This window comes from Sinocyclocheilus anshuiensis, unplaced genomic scaffold, assembly GCF_001515605.1.
Source record: "Sinocyclocheilus anshuiensis isolate Anshui unplaced genomic scaffold, SAMN03320099.WGS_v1.1 scaffold135, whole genome shotgun sequence".
Classification (NCBI taxonomy): domain Eukaryota; kingdom Metazoa; phylum Chordata; class Actinopteri; order Cypriniformes; family Cyprinidae; genus Sinocyclocheilus; species Sinocyclocheilus anshuiensis.
In genome coordinates, this window is record NW_015552564.1 from 1,421,163 (window position 1) to 1,434,875 (window position 13,713).

At 36.9% G+C, this 13,713-nt stretch overlaps 1 protein-coding gene across 1 annotated transcript in view; it reads right to left on the minus strand.

The window, feature by feature from the left end:
• Positions 1–3,061: 3,061 nt before the first annotated feature.
• LOC107664828 (potassium channel subfamily K member 10-like) overlaps positions 3,062–13,713 on the minus strand; it is a 19,149-nt gene continuing 8,497 nt past the window's right edge. The window contains exons 3-7 of the mRNA XM_016455505.1: positions 12,936–13,053; positions 11,513–11,673; positions 7,958–8,150; positions 6,960–7,102; positions 3,062–5,500 (exon numbers count right to left, since the gene is read on the minus strand). Of these exons, the coding sequence (XP_016310991.1) occupies positions 4,844–5,500; positions 6,960–7,102; positions 7,958–8,150; positions 11,513–11,673; positions 12,936–13,053 (1,272 nt within the window). The 3' untranslated portion in view covers positions 3,062–4,843. The remainder of the gene's footprint in view (positions 5,501–6,959; positions 7,103–7,957; positions 8,151–11,512; positions 11,674–12,935; positions 13,054–13,713) is intronic.

Here is a 13,713-nt window from a genome sequence, read left to right on the forward strand (position 1 = left end):
CAGGGTTGAGCGAGAGGATTTAAAATCAATCTGGTATGCTGTAGCCTGATCTGGATTTTAGGGAACAGGGAAGTGTTCTGGAGGAGCTGGAGACGCAGCGCCAGATGGGTGCCTGGAACCTGGGAATCTGGTAAAGGGAAAAGTTTCAAATTTATGGAGAATTATATATTTTTTCTCCCTGCCCCCCTGCTCATTTTGACGATAATAGATAACATGACTGCAAATATGGATGCGACTTCAAACTTCAACATAAATGTAAAATGTATTTGAACTCTTTATATGACAGAACTGGATTATATTATGTTCAATTACGTATCACCAACTAGCGAAATGTTCAAAAGTTAGTGAGAAGACCACCCGAGGATACGACGAACACATCACTGTTACACATGTAAGATGTTTATAATTACATAAAGAGTGGGGCAAGTTGTTATATTACTGCCTACTGTGAAGGATTTTATGGTAACAACGTATAAAACAACAAGAAGAGTAGGAATTGTGAACGTTAGCGTTTTAGACAACTTTATAGCGGACAAATGAATCAGCATAATCCAAAGCCACATACATTTATTAAGAATTTCAAAGTAACGTTAATTAAAGATGTGCACCAGTTAACTTATTCAGCTCATTTTATGTATTATTCCACACAGCTCTGCAATCATTATTTGGACGCAGCAGCTCTTCAAGTGCATCCCACGTGGGTAATGCTCTTAAAGGGGTCATCTTTTTTCAACTGTTTTTAAGCATTTTTTAAATGCTGTGTCATTTTAATATGCGTTTAGACAAACCATGTGCCAATCTATTAATCAACACCATTGCTGTGTATTTTCTCCTTAAAACTGTAGTTTCCCAAAGGCTGACCCAGAAATATGGTTTGAAACAGCCCTTGGTTTGCTACGTCACAAACCAATAACCAATCACGTCAAGGGATCAATTCCTATCACTAGCATGCAAAATATACCAATACCAGCACAAAACCAAAAATAAATCAGAGCAAAAAACCCATGAAGCTGTGGTTTAATGTGAATTTAGAACTGCTAACTTGCATTATAACCCGTGGCAACAGTGTAAAAGTAGCCCGGAGTCAGACGCACCTCTCCCGCAGCTGCGTCGCACTTCACATGCGTATGCTCGTGGGCGCGAATTAACAATCACAAACAGCTGCATTCGAGTCTTCAAGGCATTTTAGGACACAACATCGTCAAGTAAGTAACTTTAACGAATGTTACAGTATTCACTGTAGTTGTCCGCTAGTAAAAACATAGTTTTATCAGTCATTATCCGTGTATGCCATTGTTTTGCGGTTACTACAGTTCAGTGGATCAGGAGGCGCTGGCTGTGTGAATGAGTGGAGGTGGGACTAATTTGCATATTCATAGATCCGTGTATAGTAAATGAGGCAAGGGTGTAGAGTTACATTCAAGCTATTTTAAGGCATGAGAAAATTATTTTCACAAGAAAAAACATTTAAATATGTCATTTTGATGATCAAAGATAACTTTTAAGGCATAAAATATTTGACTACAGGGGGACTTTAAATGATGTTTCATGTCACCTTTGAATGACCCTGTGTCCCACATGGACCAACCCATTCAACAAATTTAGACATGCCACTAGTCATGAACTACTTGGGCCATATTTAAATGTGCTGCTGTCATGTTTGGATTGCTTGTGGTACAGAATACTTCTTGGTAAGTTTTTGAACACTTTTTAATGACGTAGTGGTGTAGAGATGTTCTTGAGATGTCCTTCACACAGTGTGAAACTGTTGCTTGTGAGAAAATAGAAAGGATGCTGAGAGGTGTTATGCTGTAGAAATCTGTGCTGTACAAAAGGCAATCTTCACAGGGATATCCCAGGTTAATAAAATGGGTGTAATACACCTACTATAAATGGGGTACTATTGTGAACCATAAATACCTGCAGAATACCATAACATAATGTTGTTTTGCACAAATATCATGCAAAAGTTGCTAGGTTTACATTGCCGATATAAATTGAGAAACTGGACAATTTTAATTTTTATACAGACTTATAATAGTCTGGTGCTTTACAGTTTCCCCATAGACTCTCATTGCACGTGTATTTCTGTAATTATATAATGTACTTGTTTATTTATTCATTCAAACTGATGGATGGCAATAAAAGTGTATATTATTACCCTTTTAAAAACAGAACAAGGAAGGAAAAATGTTCTCAAAAATCTATGCAATTTATAATGTAAGTTTTGCTTTGTAGACTTCTATTAACTGTGGAAATAAAACATTCAAGATGTTCCCAAAGGAGATTACTTCTACATTTACAGCTTCTTCACTATTATTGACTCGGATGTCAAGGTCAGTAATGCTGAGAAAAGTTGCTTCGCATAGCTCACTCTGCCTTGCAATTGAATTGAAATTTCTCTTGCAGTGGTGGCACTAAAGGGCCTTTTGAACAATTTAGCCTATCAAATATTTACATAAATCCTTTTTTCATTAAGCTGTTATTGAATGTTTAGATAAATGCTGTTTGGCTAATTTTCATTCCAGGCCTGAGGCATTTCTTGCCCATCAATGTTGCATAATATTTGCAATTGTAGTGCAGGATGATCTTACACCTGGAAACACATTGGAAGGTGAACGTTACCTCAGGATTTTTAATAGCACGTTGAGTGTTCTTTCAGTTGTTGATGTTTTTGTGGATTCTTACATTTCAAGTTGACCTTTGAGCGAGGAAACTGTATAATTGATAAGACACTGCAGGTCATTTCTGAAAATGGTCTAACCAAACAAACCATTTTTGTTTTTTGTTCAACTGTGTTTATTTCCAAAAGGCACTAACTACATTGAATGTAATGGTTGCACAAGATACTGCAGATACTGCGAACAGCAATTTACTAGCATGTGCAGCCCGAAGTAGAGCTCAAACATGGACATTTCAAAGTCTCAAGAAGCATGTTTTTGGTACAATCAATACCATAGCATAACATATTAGCACAATAGCATGCTTTAGGGATCCATGTTTTTAAATAGTTTTGAATGCTTTAAAATGTTTACAATTTTCATAGTTTTTTCTTATCACAAATATTCAGTCCGTTGCTGCATTCGCTCTAGACTATTGCAAACATGAAACGAGTAATTAACATTAGCTCAACAACAAGCATTTTGCTGGAGCTGTAAATGTGTGTATGTGTGCGTTTACGAGTTGGTGGGAATGAGGTACCGATACGTGTGTCTGCCTCAGGGAGTTTTCATTAATACAGTCAGCAAGACAACAATCACATCAGACAAAGCGGTATTTGGTTTCAACACAAACACACACACAAATATGTCAGACGCTCCCAGGCGATTAGCACAACATTGTTTAGTGGTGTGTCAAAAGAAGAGGCGAAAATCATAAACTAAAGACAGAAACTTGTAAAAAGTGCAAGGTTTTCTGGCAAAAAAAAAGAGAGTAACATTTCCCTGTCAATCCTAAATAAAACTGCATCCTATACTTTCATAAAGCTAAAACATAAGTATGTCATATACAGTATGTCTTTCATTCACATACAGAATATCTAGTAGACTTCAAAAAAGTCAAGATTTTACCCTGATCACTCACAAATCAACGTAATATTGTGAATATGCTATTATGTTGTGTAATCAGCGCCATCAGTCAACTTAATAAAGGTGCAGTAAGCGATTTCTGCGAAACTCTTGATATTTGAAATGACCAAAACAAACAGGCCCCTACCCAAAAGGATCACATCCTATCTTGTTAGCTCGGCCCCCAGATTCACGAACATGCTATGCAACAGGCACCTCCCCCATCATGAGTGGACACGCCCCTTACTGGTGATTGGCTACAAGATTCGATCCACTTTCAACTGTGTTTCTCTGAAATCGCTTACTTGACAATGGCTTAAAGGGACAGTACACCCAAAAATGGAAAATGCCATCAACATGTGTTGTTTTGGATCTTACTGACTTCAATTAAATAGACAAAACCATTTTAAACACTTGTGTTCTGCAGACGAAAGTAAGTTATACAGGTTTGGAGCTACATTTTTGGGTAAACTATCCATTTAAATGAAATAAACGGATATGTTCTGTTGTTTGTGATTAAACTCTACTAGATATTCTAGCTTGCATGACGTCCACCATGACTTTCTACCTTATGGCTTCTCTTTTGTCCCATTGTCCTAAAATTTCAAACTATGAAAACAGTACTGTGTAGCAACAGCTTTAGATATTACATGAGAGCAGGGCAAATTGTATGTCAGACATACCGTACAATTTGACAATTACAGTAGGACTACAAGCCCTGAGATTTCATAGGTTAACTTCATAAATCTGGATCACATATTGATGCACTCAACTTGTTTTACAGGACAGTTGAGCTCCGTGCATATACGACGTGTCACCAATTTAACATGGGTTCTTCCTATTCAAAGAGTTTTATCATCTTTGATCATGGGGGATTCAAGCCTCAAGGTAGGTTTCTTCATTTCGAATGGGTGGGGGATCTTGACAGACATTGTTCTTAAGCAGTTATGCTTCTTGACAAATGACCTTGAAGTACAGTCTGGCTGAAAGAACACTGAAAGTGAAGCACTTTCAGTCACACTTCAAACAAACTGCCAATGTAGCTTGCTTCGGATTATGTCCAGGATGTTGGGAGAGATTCTTTCAAACTTATACAAGCATTTTTCAGTGGACTGAAGAAGAGAACCAGATGTCTTCCAGTGCTACTGTCGCCATATTTCCATTATCAAGTTATCAGGACACAGTGAACAGTAAAAATTGAGATTCTCACATCTCAGCTCAGGGTAAGGGCTAAACAAGGCACTTTAGGCATATGTTATTTTCCTACACGGATTCCTCTAGGGCTCCATCTGCAAATGGAACTCTTTGTCTTCAAGTTTTGTCTCGTTTTCTTCCTCTTTGGTCTGTGGCGGTAGAGGCATGAATCCGTTTTGTTTATTGGGACTCTCCACAAAGAGAGGTAAGTTGGTCAGACTGGTGTTGACCTCTTTCTCAAGCTCCTCGTCCTCGGCCTCTTTCTTTTCCTCATCCATTGTGGGAGTATTACAGGTGAAGGAATCTAAGGCTTTCCGACTGTCGTCTGGGATGTTTTTCCTCAACTCTTTGTTCCTGTTCCGTTTGGCTAGTTTTGTGACTGAACCAAGGCGGTTGAAAATGTTATCTTCAGAGTACGCCTGGCTTGGATCGCTCCGCCGATGCTCATTCTGCTCAACTCGTAGACGCAGGTTGTTGAGCTTTGTGTCGATGCTCTCCTGGGAGGATGTTTTGTAATTGGTGGTGTCCAGGCTGTTGAAGGCAGCTCGACGTTCAGGGGACAGCATGTCTAGGGAATGGGCCCGCTGGTCGAAACCTAGCTGCCTGCGCTCCATGCTGCGAATGGTGGCGGCCCTTTGCAGTTTGTCATGAACTTCCACGCTGAGTCGGCGCCTGGTCTCACGGAGCTCTGCGCGGACGTTGGCCTTCCATTCGGCGGCGTGAGCCTTAATTTCACCCACCTTCAACAAGATCACAATGGTAAATAAACCTTTAAGTTTTAAAGTGCCCCTATTATGGATTTTTGAAAACTACCTTTCATGCAGTGTGTAACACAGCTCTAAGTGAATGAAAACATCCTGCAAAGTTTTAAATCTGAAAGTGCACTGTGTATAAAGTTATTGTCTCTCAAAAGAAAGAGTTGACTCTGAATCATTGAAACGAGTCGTTTTTAAAACGAATCCCAAGCCGTTTCATGTTGACGTCAACATGAAACATTAGCATATTGCCCGCCCACTTGTTGGTCTTTTCACGTTGGTCTGAATGAAAATGCAAATTAATTCTTTGCCACTAGGTGCCGCTTTTGGAGCGGTAAAATAGCGGTTTCCCCGGTAACGCTGTACACAAAGCAGCATTGCGCTCACAAACGCTGCTTTATCAGGCATGATGAAATGAAAATGAGACCAATCGGACCAATCACCGCAGATTAGCATCACGCAAAGGAGGGGTTTGGAAAAATTAATCGTTGAGCGAATCGTTTGGGAGTCGTTGAGCAAATAAGGTAAAAATAAATGTATATTATAAGACAATGAAAGTGTTTTTTGACCTTGCATGCATGTCAACCTGTTATTGGGGACTCCCAAAACCAAAATATGAACCTTTCATAACCCATAATAGGGGCACTTTAAATTGTCCTTCCAAATAACTGTTTGTACTTTTTATGGGTCAGTGACGTTTACGAGTTTCTATGATAAAGATAAGGAAAAACATGTGCCAAATTCTTAAAATGTGTTCTTTGTATTGATGTTGGTTTCATACGTTTTTGAAAAACTGTGTAACCATTAAGTAAAACTAATATTTTCTTCAACACATGTGAATGTACACATCTTAATGATTATTTTCAAAAATTATTAAAAAAATATTTATTAAGGTAAAACGTGTTTTACAAATATCATGAATAATTATAAATGTTCATAAATGTTTTGATGAGATGCACCACACAAGATTTTACAACCCTGCCTTGTGATAAAAAAGGTCAGACACTCATTTTTAATATATAATGTTTTTGTTTTATTTTTTTCAGCTCTGTTTTTTGCATGTTATTTGCATCACATGACTGATTTCTGCACAAAAGTTTTTTTTTTTTTCAGATATTAAAAGAGGCGATTAAAGGAAGAAAAAATGTTGTTGTTACAAAGATTTTTTTTTCTTCATTATAATATCAAGAGAGTTGTATCACCCTGATATTTTTGCTTTTGTGCTCCTGAAAATATGAAAATGAATGATAATACGGAAATTAAAAACATGTTCATCATATAAGAGAAGTTATTAAAGTTAATAATTGTATAAATGGCATTTTTGGTGTATTGTTTTAGTAAATTAATCAAACAGTGTCATGTCATTGACCATTACATCATATTTGGAAGTATAAAAGTTCAGCTGGAATAATCAAGGTAAATGCAATGCTAACAAAAGTCTCACCTCCATTTTTGTCTTTTTAGAAAGCACCCTGAGCCAGTCTCCAATCATGCTCAGAACTGCAGCAAAATAAGCCAGTCCAACCAGGATCCAGAACCACACCAGCGGTCTGTACCATTTACGGTACTCTATTCTTCTATTGCCTCCTGGAAGAGATGTATAAATTACACTTTCATTTCAGAGGTGGGAGCATTTGATTGTCTTTTAAATCTACAACCACACGCTTTTTGAGGCATTCATCAAAACCTCCTGCCAAATTCATGTAAGTTATTTCCTGAGAACAGCAATCAGACTAGCTCCGTTTTTCTTGACAATTCATGGTGTCTACAAGTAGAGAAATTTCAGAAAAATACAATAAATAGCTTTTATATGGACTTTGTTTTATTCAAGTACTAAATTGAAACAAAGTCTATAAAGGAATCCATTCAGCTGCGTAGGTAAAGTTCTTCCCTTCTGTGATTTGCCTACCAAAGCAACCCAAAAGCCACTGAACCTGTTCCTTGAAAGGGATCCACAAGAGACTAAATGTCAAATGAGCAAATCATATATGGTTGTTTCTTTAACTTCTGGCTCATTTATGTCACAGAGGTGACCTTCCTCGTTTGCTAATTCCCCAAATGGCCTGTATAGATTTTGTTTCACACTTGTCTCAGACCTAAACTTTTAATCTTAAAATATTAAACTCCTTCAAAAATGTTCGATAGATGGATGGATGGATAGAATTAAAAGAAGAAAGAATTAAAAGTGAAAAAAAAAATGTTTATTTCATGAAAATGATTTCTACTTTAAAAGCTATGACTGTCCAGTTTTGTTTAAAATTTAGTTTACTTAAAGAGACAATACCATCATTGAACGCATGAGATGAAATATGAGACGTTAAAGGAGAACAAAATATTGAAATAGGCCTTAGTATAACAAAGGAATCTGCCATTTTATTCTAATATATAAATACATGTAATCATCACAGAAGTGCTTTTTTCGCAACTAAATTCTGTCTGTACCTGCAACATAATCTCCGATCCCAACAGTTGTCAGTGTGATGACCACGAAATAAATCGCCTCCAGCCCGGTCCATCCTTCAATGTGCTTGAAGATGATGGCTGGTATGGTGACGAAGAGAATGCAGCCAGCCAAGATGAAGAGCAATGTAGAGGCCACTCGAATCTTGGTCTGGCTTATTTGATTGTGTTTGCGCTGGGGGGGTGAAATAGACAAAAAGCAATATCAACATGAAAGATCATACAAGAGCCATTCTTAGTCACGCAAACAGCACGACTTCATTGCCAGCAGCGGCTATGTGGCATGAGAAGACATTTCGTGACTTTGTGAAGGTAGCATGTGTTCATTAGCTCTCTGATGGGCCTAATGATGATCTGAATAAGACTGATTAGTCCTAATGAGGTGTGATCTCAGCATGCTGGAGCCTCAGTTCTGTGTTTATTTACTAGGCCTTTACCTCTGCTGTGCAGGGTCTGACTAACCTACCACAAACAAGAGCTGCGATCTTCCTGACTAATGCCACCCAGGACGTCAGGAAAAGAAGTGACCTTGCATAGTCTAATATGATAAACCTAACACTTGAAATTCTAATTGCCATGGTAAACATTTTTCATTGGAACATGTAGCATTAAAATACATTGTTGGTTTTGTTTGTTTGGAATCATCACAGTAGTGTTTTTCAGGTGCATACATTACCGTTCAAAAGTTTGGGGTAGGTAAGATTTTTTTATAATATTTTAATGCTTACAAGACTGCATTTATTTGATAAAAAATATAGTAATATTGTGAAATATTATTCCTGTTTATTTTCAGCTGCCATTACGGCAGTCTTCAGTGTCACATGATACTTCAGAAATCATTCCAAAATGCTTATTTGCTGCTCAAGAAACATTTCTTATTATTATCAGTATTAAACACAGTTGGGCTGCTTCATATTTTTGTGAAAACCCTGATATATTCAGGATTATTTGATGAATAGAAAGTTCATCTTTAGTAACATTAAATGTCTTTACGGTCACTTTTGATCAATGTAATGCATCCTTGCTGAATAACTTTAAAAAACAAAAATCTGACCCCAAGCAACACCCCAACCTGTGGTACTATATGCAGTGTCCCCCAAACATCACCCCAGGCTCATTATAAATATGTGTTTGTGGCGACGTTTCTGCAACAGCATTATTATTGCAGCATTTTCTTAGTGAAATATCCAGTGAGTGGTGCTAAAACACACATTCATTATGTGACTGTGGCCGCGTTTTTTTATTACATTGGTACATGCATGTATTGCAGCGTTTTTATTGCATTGCTTCAGGTACATATTGATGTGGTTCAGACTTCAAATGTCTGGGGAGTGTCGCTAAAAGGCTAATGCTCTATCGTGTTGGAAAATAACATACACCCTACACCAAATCCAACCGTAAACCTACCTGATAGTGTTAAACGAAAGCAAAAGTGATGTAAAAAGCACATTCGATGATGCAACCATGCTATTTGAACTAACTTAAACATTGATTTTAGCTTTTTACTTCACAAGTGCATCGCTGATATCGCATATGCTGCCGAGCAAACCTATTGCATTAGAAAACGTACACGTTTGAAGCTGTATATGTAATGCTAACATTCAAAAGTATCAGTTTTCAAAGTTAAAAAGTCGTAATATTCTGCAAGAAATTATGCGAAAATTGGGCTTTCTTAATCGAAACTCTGGCCCTGTAAATCATACTTTGTGTGAAAAGGAATAAAAGTTGTCGGAGTTTTACTGCCTCTAGTGTTCATTTCAACTAGAAACTGCAGTGATTTCTCCGTATACATTTTTTGAGTTTTGCAGAAATGTTGGTAAAGGCACGTGTTACCAATGAGCCTGGGTAGAACATATCTGTAGGGTACATTTATTGACACCAATGTACTAAAAATGGAAAGGTTTTTCCTTTCCTGCATTTTTGACAAGTTTTTTGTACAGACAATGGCACTGTCAAAATGATCTCCATTTACTTGTAGCCTATCTGCAAGAACTACTAAAAATGCTGTATTATGTTTTCCAGGTCAGTAGTTGGTGGTCTCTTTTTTTTTTTTTAAACCCACACACGTGCATACTATGCATATGCATGGTGTCACCATTTTTACATAGTCACATTTTGTTTACACAAAGACTGTAATGGCATTGTTTTTTAAGGTTTGTGTTTTCAAGCCCCTCAAATAGTCGCTGTCATGTAAATGAGTGGCTAGAATACTTAAAAAAGTATTTTGAACAGTATCTACTGTTTTATTTAAAACGTAACAAACTACTAACTGTATTTTTTAAAGTTTGCTTGTGAAATCTTTCTTTAAAATAAATATCACATTCTGTTATCTATGTAAGCCCGAAGATGCAGTGTATTACAATCTAGCGTAGCGTTAGTTCTGGCAGGTCACGTTAGTCAAGCTCGCATCAGCTGACCTTCAGCTGATCCCCATCAACCTATGGGAATACGACACCTATCTAAGCATTCATATATAAGGTCCCTCAGTATTATCAGCAGTTTTCGCATTGCTCAATAGCTAATTACCCTCCTCCATCCCCAACTCCTCCTCTCGTCAGTCAGGATTCAGCCTTCTGATTCTCCTTTGAATCAGACTAATTCTAAAATGTGTACATAACATTATTGAACTTTAACGATATCTGCAATACATTTATGTTGGTTCTGTTCTGTTTACCCTGGGGGGGGTATCGCTGCTCTCCCTGCTCTCATCCATGCTAGGCTGCATGGATGCGCAGGGAGTTCTTGCCCAGAACAGAACCATACCGCCAATCCAAACTGTATGCTAATTGTCAATCATCTTTGACGATAGTGGTCCTGCCAGAAATGTCTTGTTTAGTTATGATCACTACTTATTTAGCTTCTTTCAAAATACTAAAAGGACATTTAGGATCATAACATTGTTCTTGACATCTTGGTCCTATTCAGAAGATTATTAATTATTGAAATGCTTAAATAAATATAGAATTGCATAAATATATCATTATAACTATGAAAAAAATAAATAAATCAAGACGACAAATCAATAAATAAAGTTTCAATTTGCTACTAGAATTAATAAAAGAGAAAGCATATGATTTAGAGTTCCTTTGCGCCATCAAGAATAATGACTATGTCTTAATGCAAATTCACAGAACATTACGTGATGTCTGTTTTTGTTTTTTTTTTACCTTGTGGTGAAAAAGAAAATCATTCATCCATGCAAAAATTTGAAAACAATGTGTTCTAAAATCAGCTCAAAATATCAAACCGGATGGAATAATAGTCTGAAGCTATAATATCAGAGTCTGTGCCCATCATACACTGTGTAATTTCTCTATAAGTCTGTGAACTCTGACTGCACAAAATCTGCAGACTGGCTCTGATTTTCAGCAACTAGCGTAAACTGTCCAGACTGCAAATCGGGGCAAAAATGGGTAGAAGTTGTGTAGTGTATTACAGCCTTTACATGCGTACCTTCTCACAGAGCCCATTAAACAGATTGTACATTCACAGACTTGTTTTCAATAACCCTAGTTTTGTGCTCCACAGTTCACTTACCCTGAACATTTTCTCCACTTTAGCAATGCTCTTCACAAAAATAGTCCCTAGCTGATCACCAACACCAGCCAGAAGAAAGCCAAAGAGTGGGATGCCAAAAATTGCATAAAGGATACAGAAAATCTTCCCTCCCTCTGTGCTTGGAGAGATGTTGCCATAACCTTAAAAATATAAGAGAGTAATGGTGTAAATTAAGACGCAACTGAAAAGCAAATTTACCACTGTACTGTATATTCAAAGTGACATATGAAAGAATGCCATATGATATAATGGTTAGGGGACTTTATTGGATAATTACACGCATAGTTAGTTCAACGCCAATTCAGACTACGCAAAATCAAATGAAAGAATCATAATTTTCTTATAATTTTGCTATATATAAATTCAGACTCCAATCAGTCTGGTAATTCCAATGCAGCCCAGTCAGATATACTCTGTAGGTTTAAAGGGAATCATAGGAAATTACCTACTATGGTCCCCATGGATCAAAATGTGTCTACTGAGAGCATGTTCGAAGGTTTGGCAACTGAAGTGTAAAAACTAATCTTGTTTATGCCTTTGTCCATTGCCTGCTGGATGGCTGAGCCAATGACATTGAGAGTCCTGTCAGCATTTAGATACTAACCTGTATTACACAACAGCTTCTTTAAGTAATTAATCACAGGCCCTGGCAGGTAACACAGCAGGCAGCCTATGGACTTCAAATGCATTACATCAAACCTCTAATGGAATGCGCCATATAACTGCAAGTAGTGAATTAATGCCTTGTATTTTCGCCACAGAGTGAAAAATAAATAAAAGGCTTTTTACCTAACAATTTTGATGTTTTTTTTCTCGCAATTTTAAAGTTATATCTCACAATTCTGACTTTTTATCCTACAATTCTGAGAAAAAAAAGTCAGAATTGCAAGATATAAACGTGCAATTTAAGTATTTTTTGTGTGTTTTAACGTGCAATAAGTCAAAATTGTTAAATAGAAATGTGCAATTCTGAGAAAAAAGTGAGAATTTTGTTTTAAAATAATAATAATAATAATTGTGACTTCAAGTTAATATCTCGCAATTGTGAGTTAACATTTCAACTTTTTTTTCCATTTACGGCTTTGATTATTCACCCCCCGATTTATTTCCTTACTGAGACTACAAAATGTGTCTAAAAATCAATGAATCGCTCCATAAGCATCAGTAGTTTCATTTGGATTGACAGTTGAAGCAGGCACATTTTCACACATGGAATATAAATGGGGCTGAAGGAGAAAATGATTGATTGGTGGTGTTGGGGGTCAGGCATATTGACTGAAACTAAGACTGTAAATGTATGACACAAGCAAATTCCTTGTATTTGGCTTGAGCTATGCATATTAATGTGGGGTGGAGAGGTCTAGAAATGTATGTATAATATCCAGGGATGTATAGGTGCTACCTATTGTTGTTATCACAGTTCCAGCGAAGAAAAAGGAGCTCCCCAAGTCCCAGTGACTGGAGTTGTATGATGTGTCTCCGATAGGACTGACACCGGCGTTCACTGCATCTACAGAGTGCTGGGAAAAGATAAGACTGGAGTTAAGGTCATTGTATGAGAAGCACGTCTTCCATATGATTAATAGTCAGTTCCAGTGACAGATCATTTAATGTGGTAATGAAAATCAAAATTGGTATCAGGCCAAAATAAACAAATAATTTCAACATCGAAATGGACTGAAAATCTAAACGCCATACTGACAGTGAATGCAATTTGAAATGATTAAGTATTTACTTGAAAAGGCCGAACAATTTAAACTAGCCTTTAGTGTAAATTCAAAACCACTGTGTATAACATCTTAAAAATAATAAATCCATATATATGTATATATATATATACATATATATATATATATATATACGTTGTCATGTCGTTAGTGTTACTTTTCTCAACATTCGTCGAGAAAGCCCAATCACAATCGTTTTGGCAACATGTCTGCAAAAAGACATTGCTTTGCATTTTGCAATGATTTCCAAGTGAAATGTCCAGTGAGTGACGCAAAAGTCGTGTTCAGTTTTATCTGAAACAGATGAATCTGCCAACATTTCATGATCAATGTTTCAATGTTCATGATCAAGTTTACGATGTTGTACACAGGGTGGGATTTGTGAACAAACCAGAGGGGGGTGTTTAAAAAAAAAAAAAAACTTTTTTTTTTTTTTTTCCCTATTCCCTATCA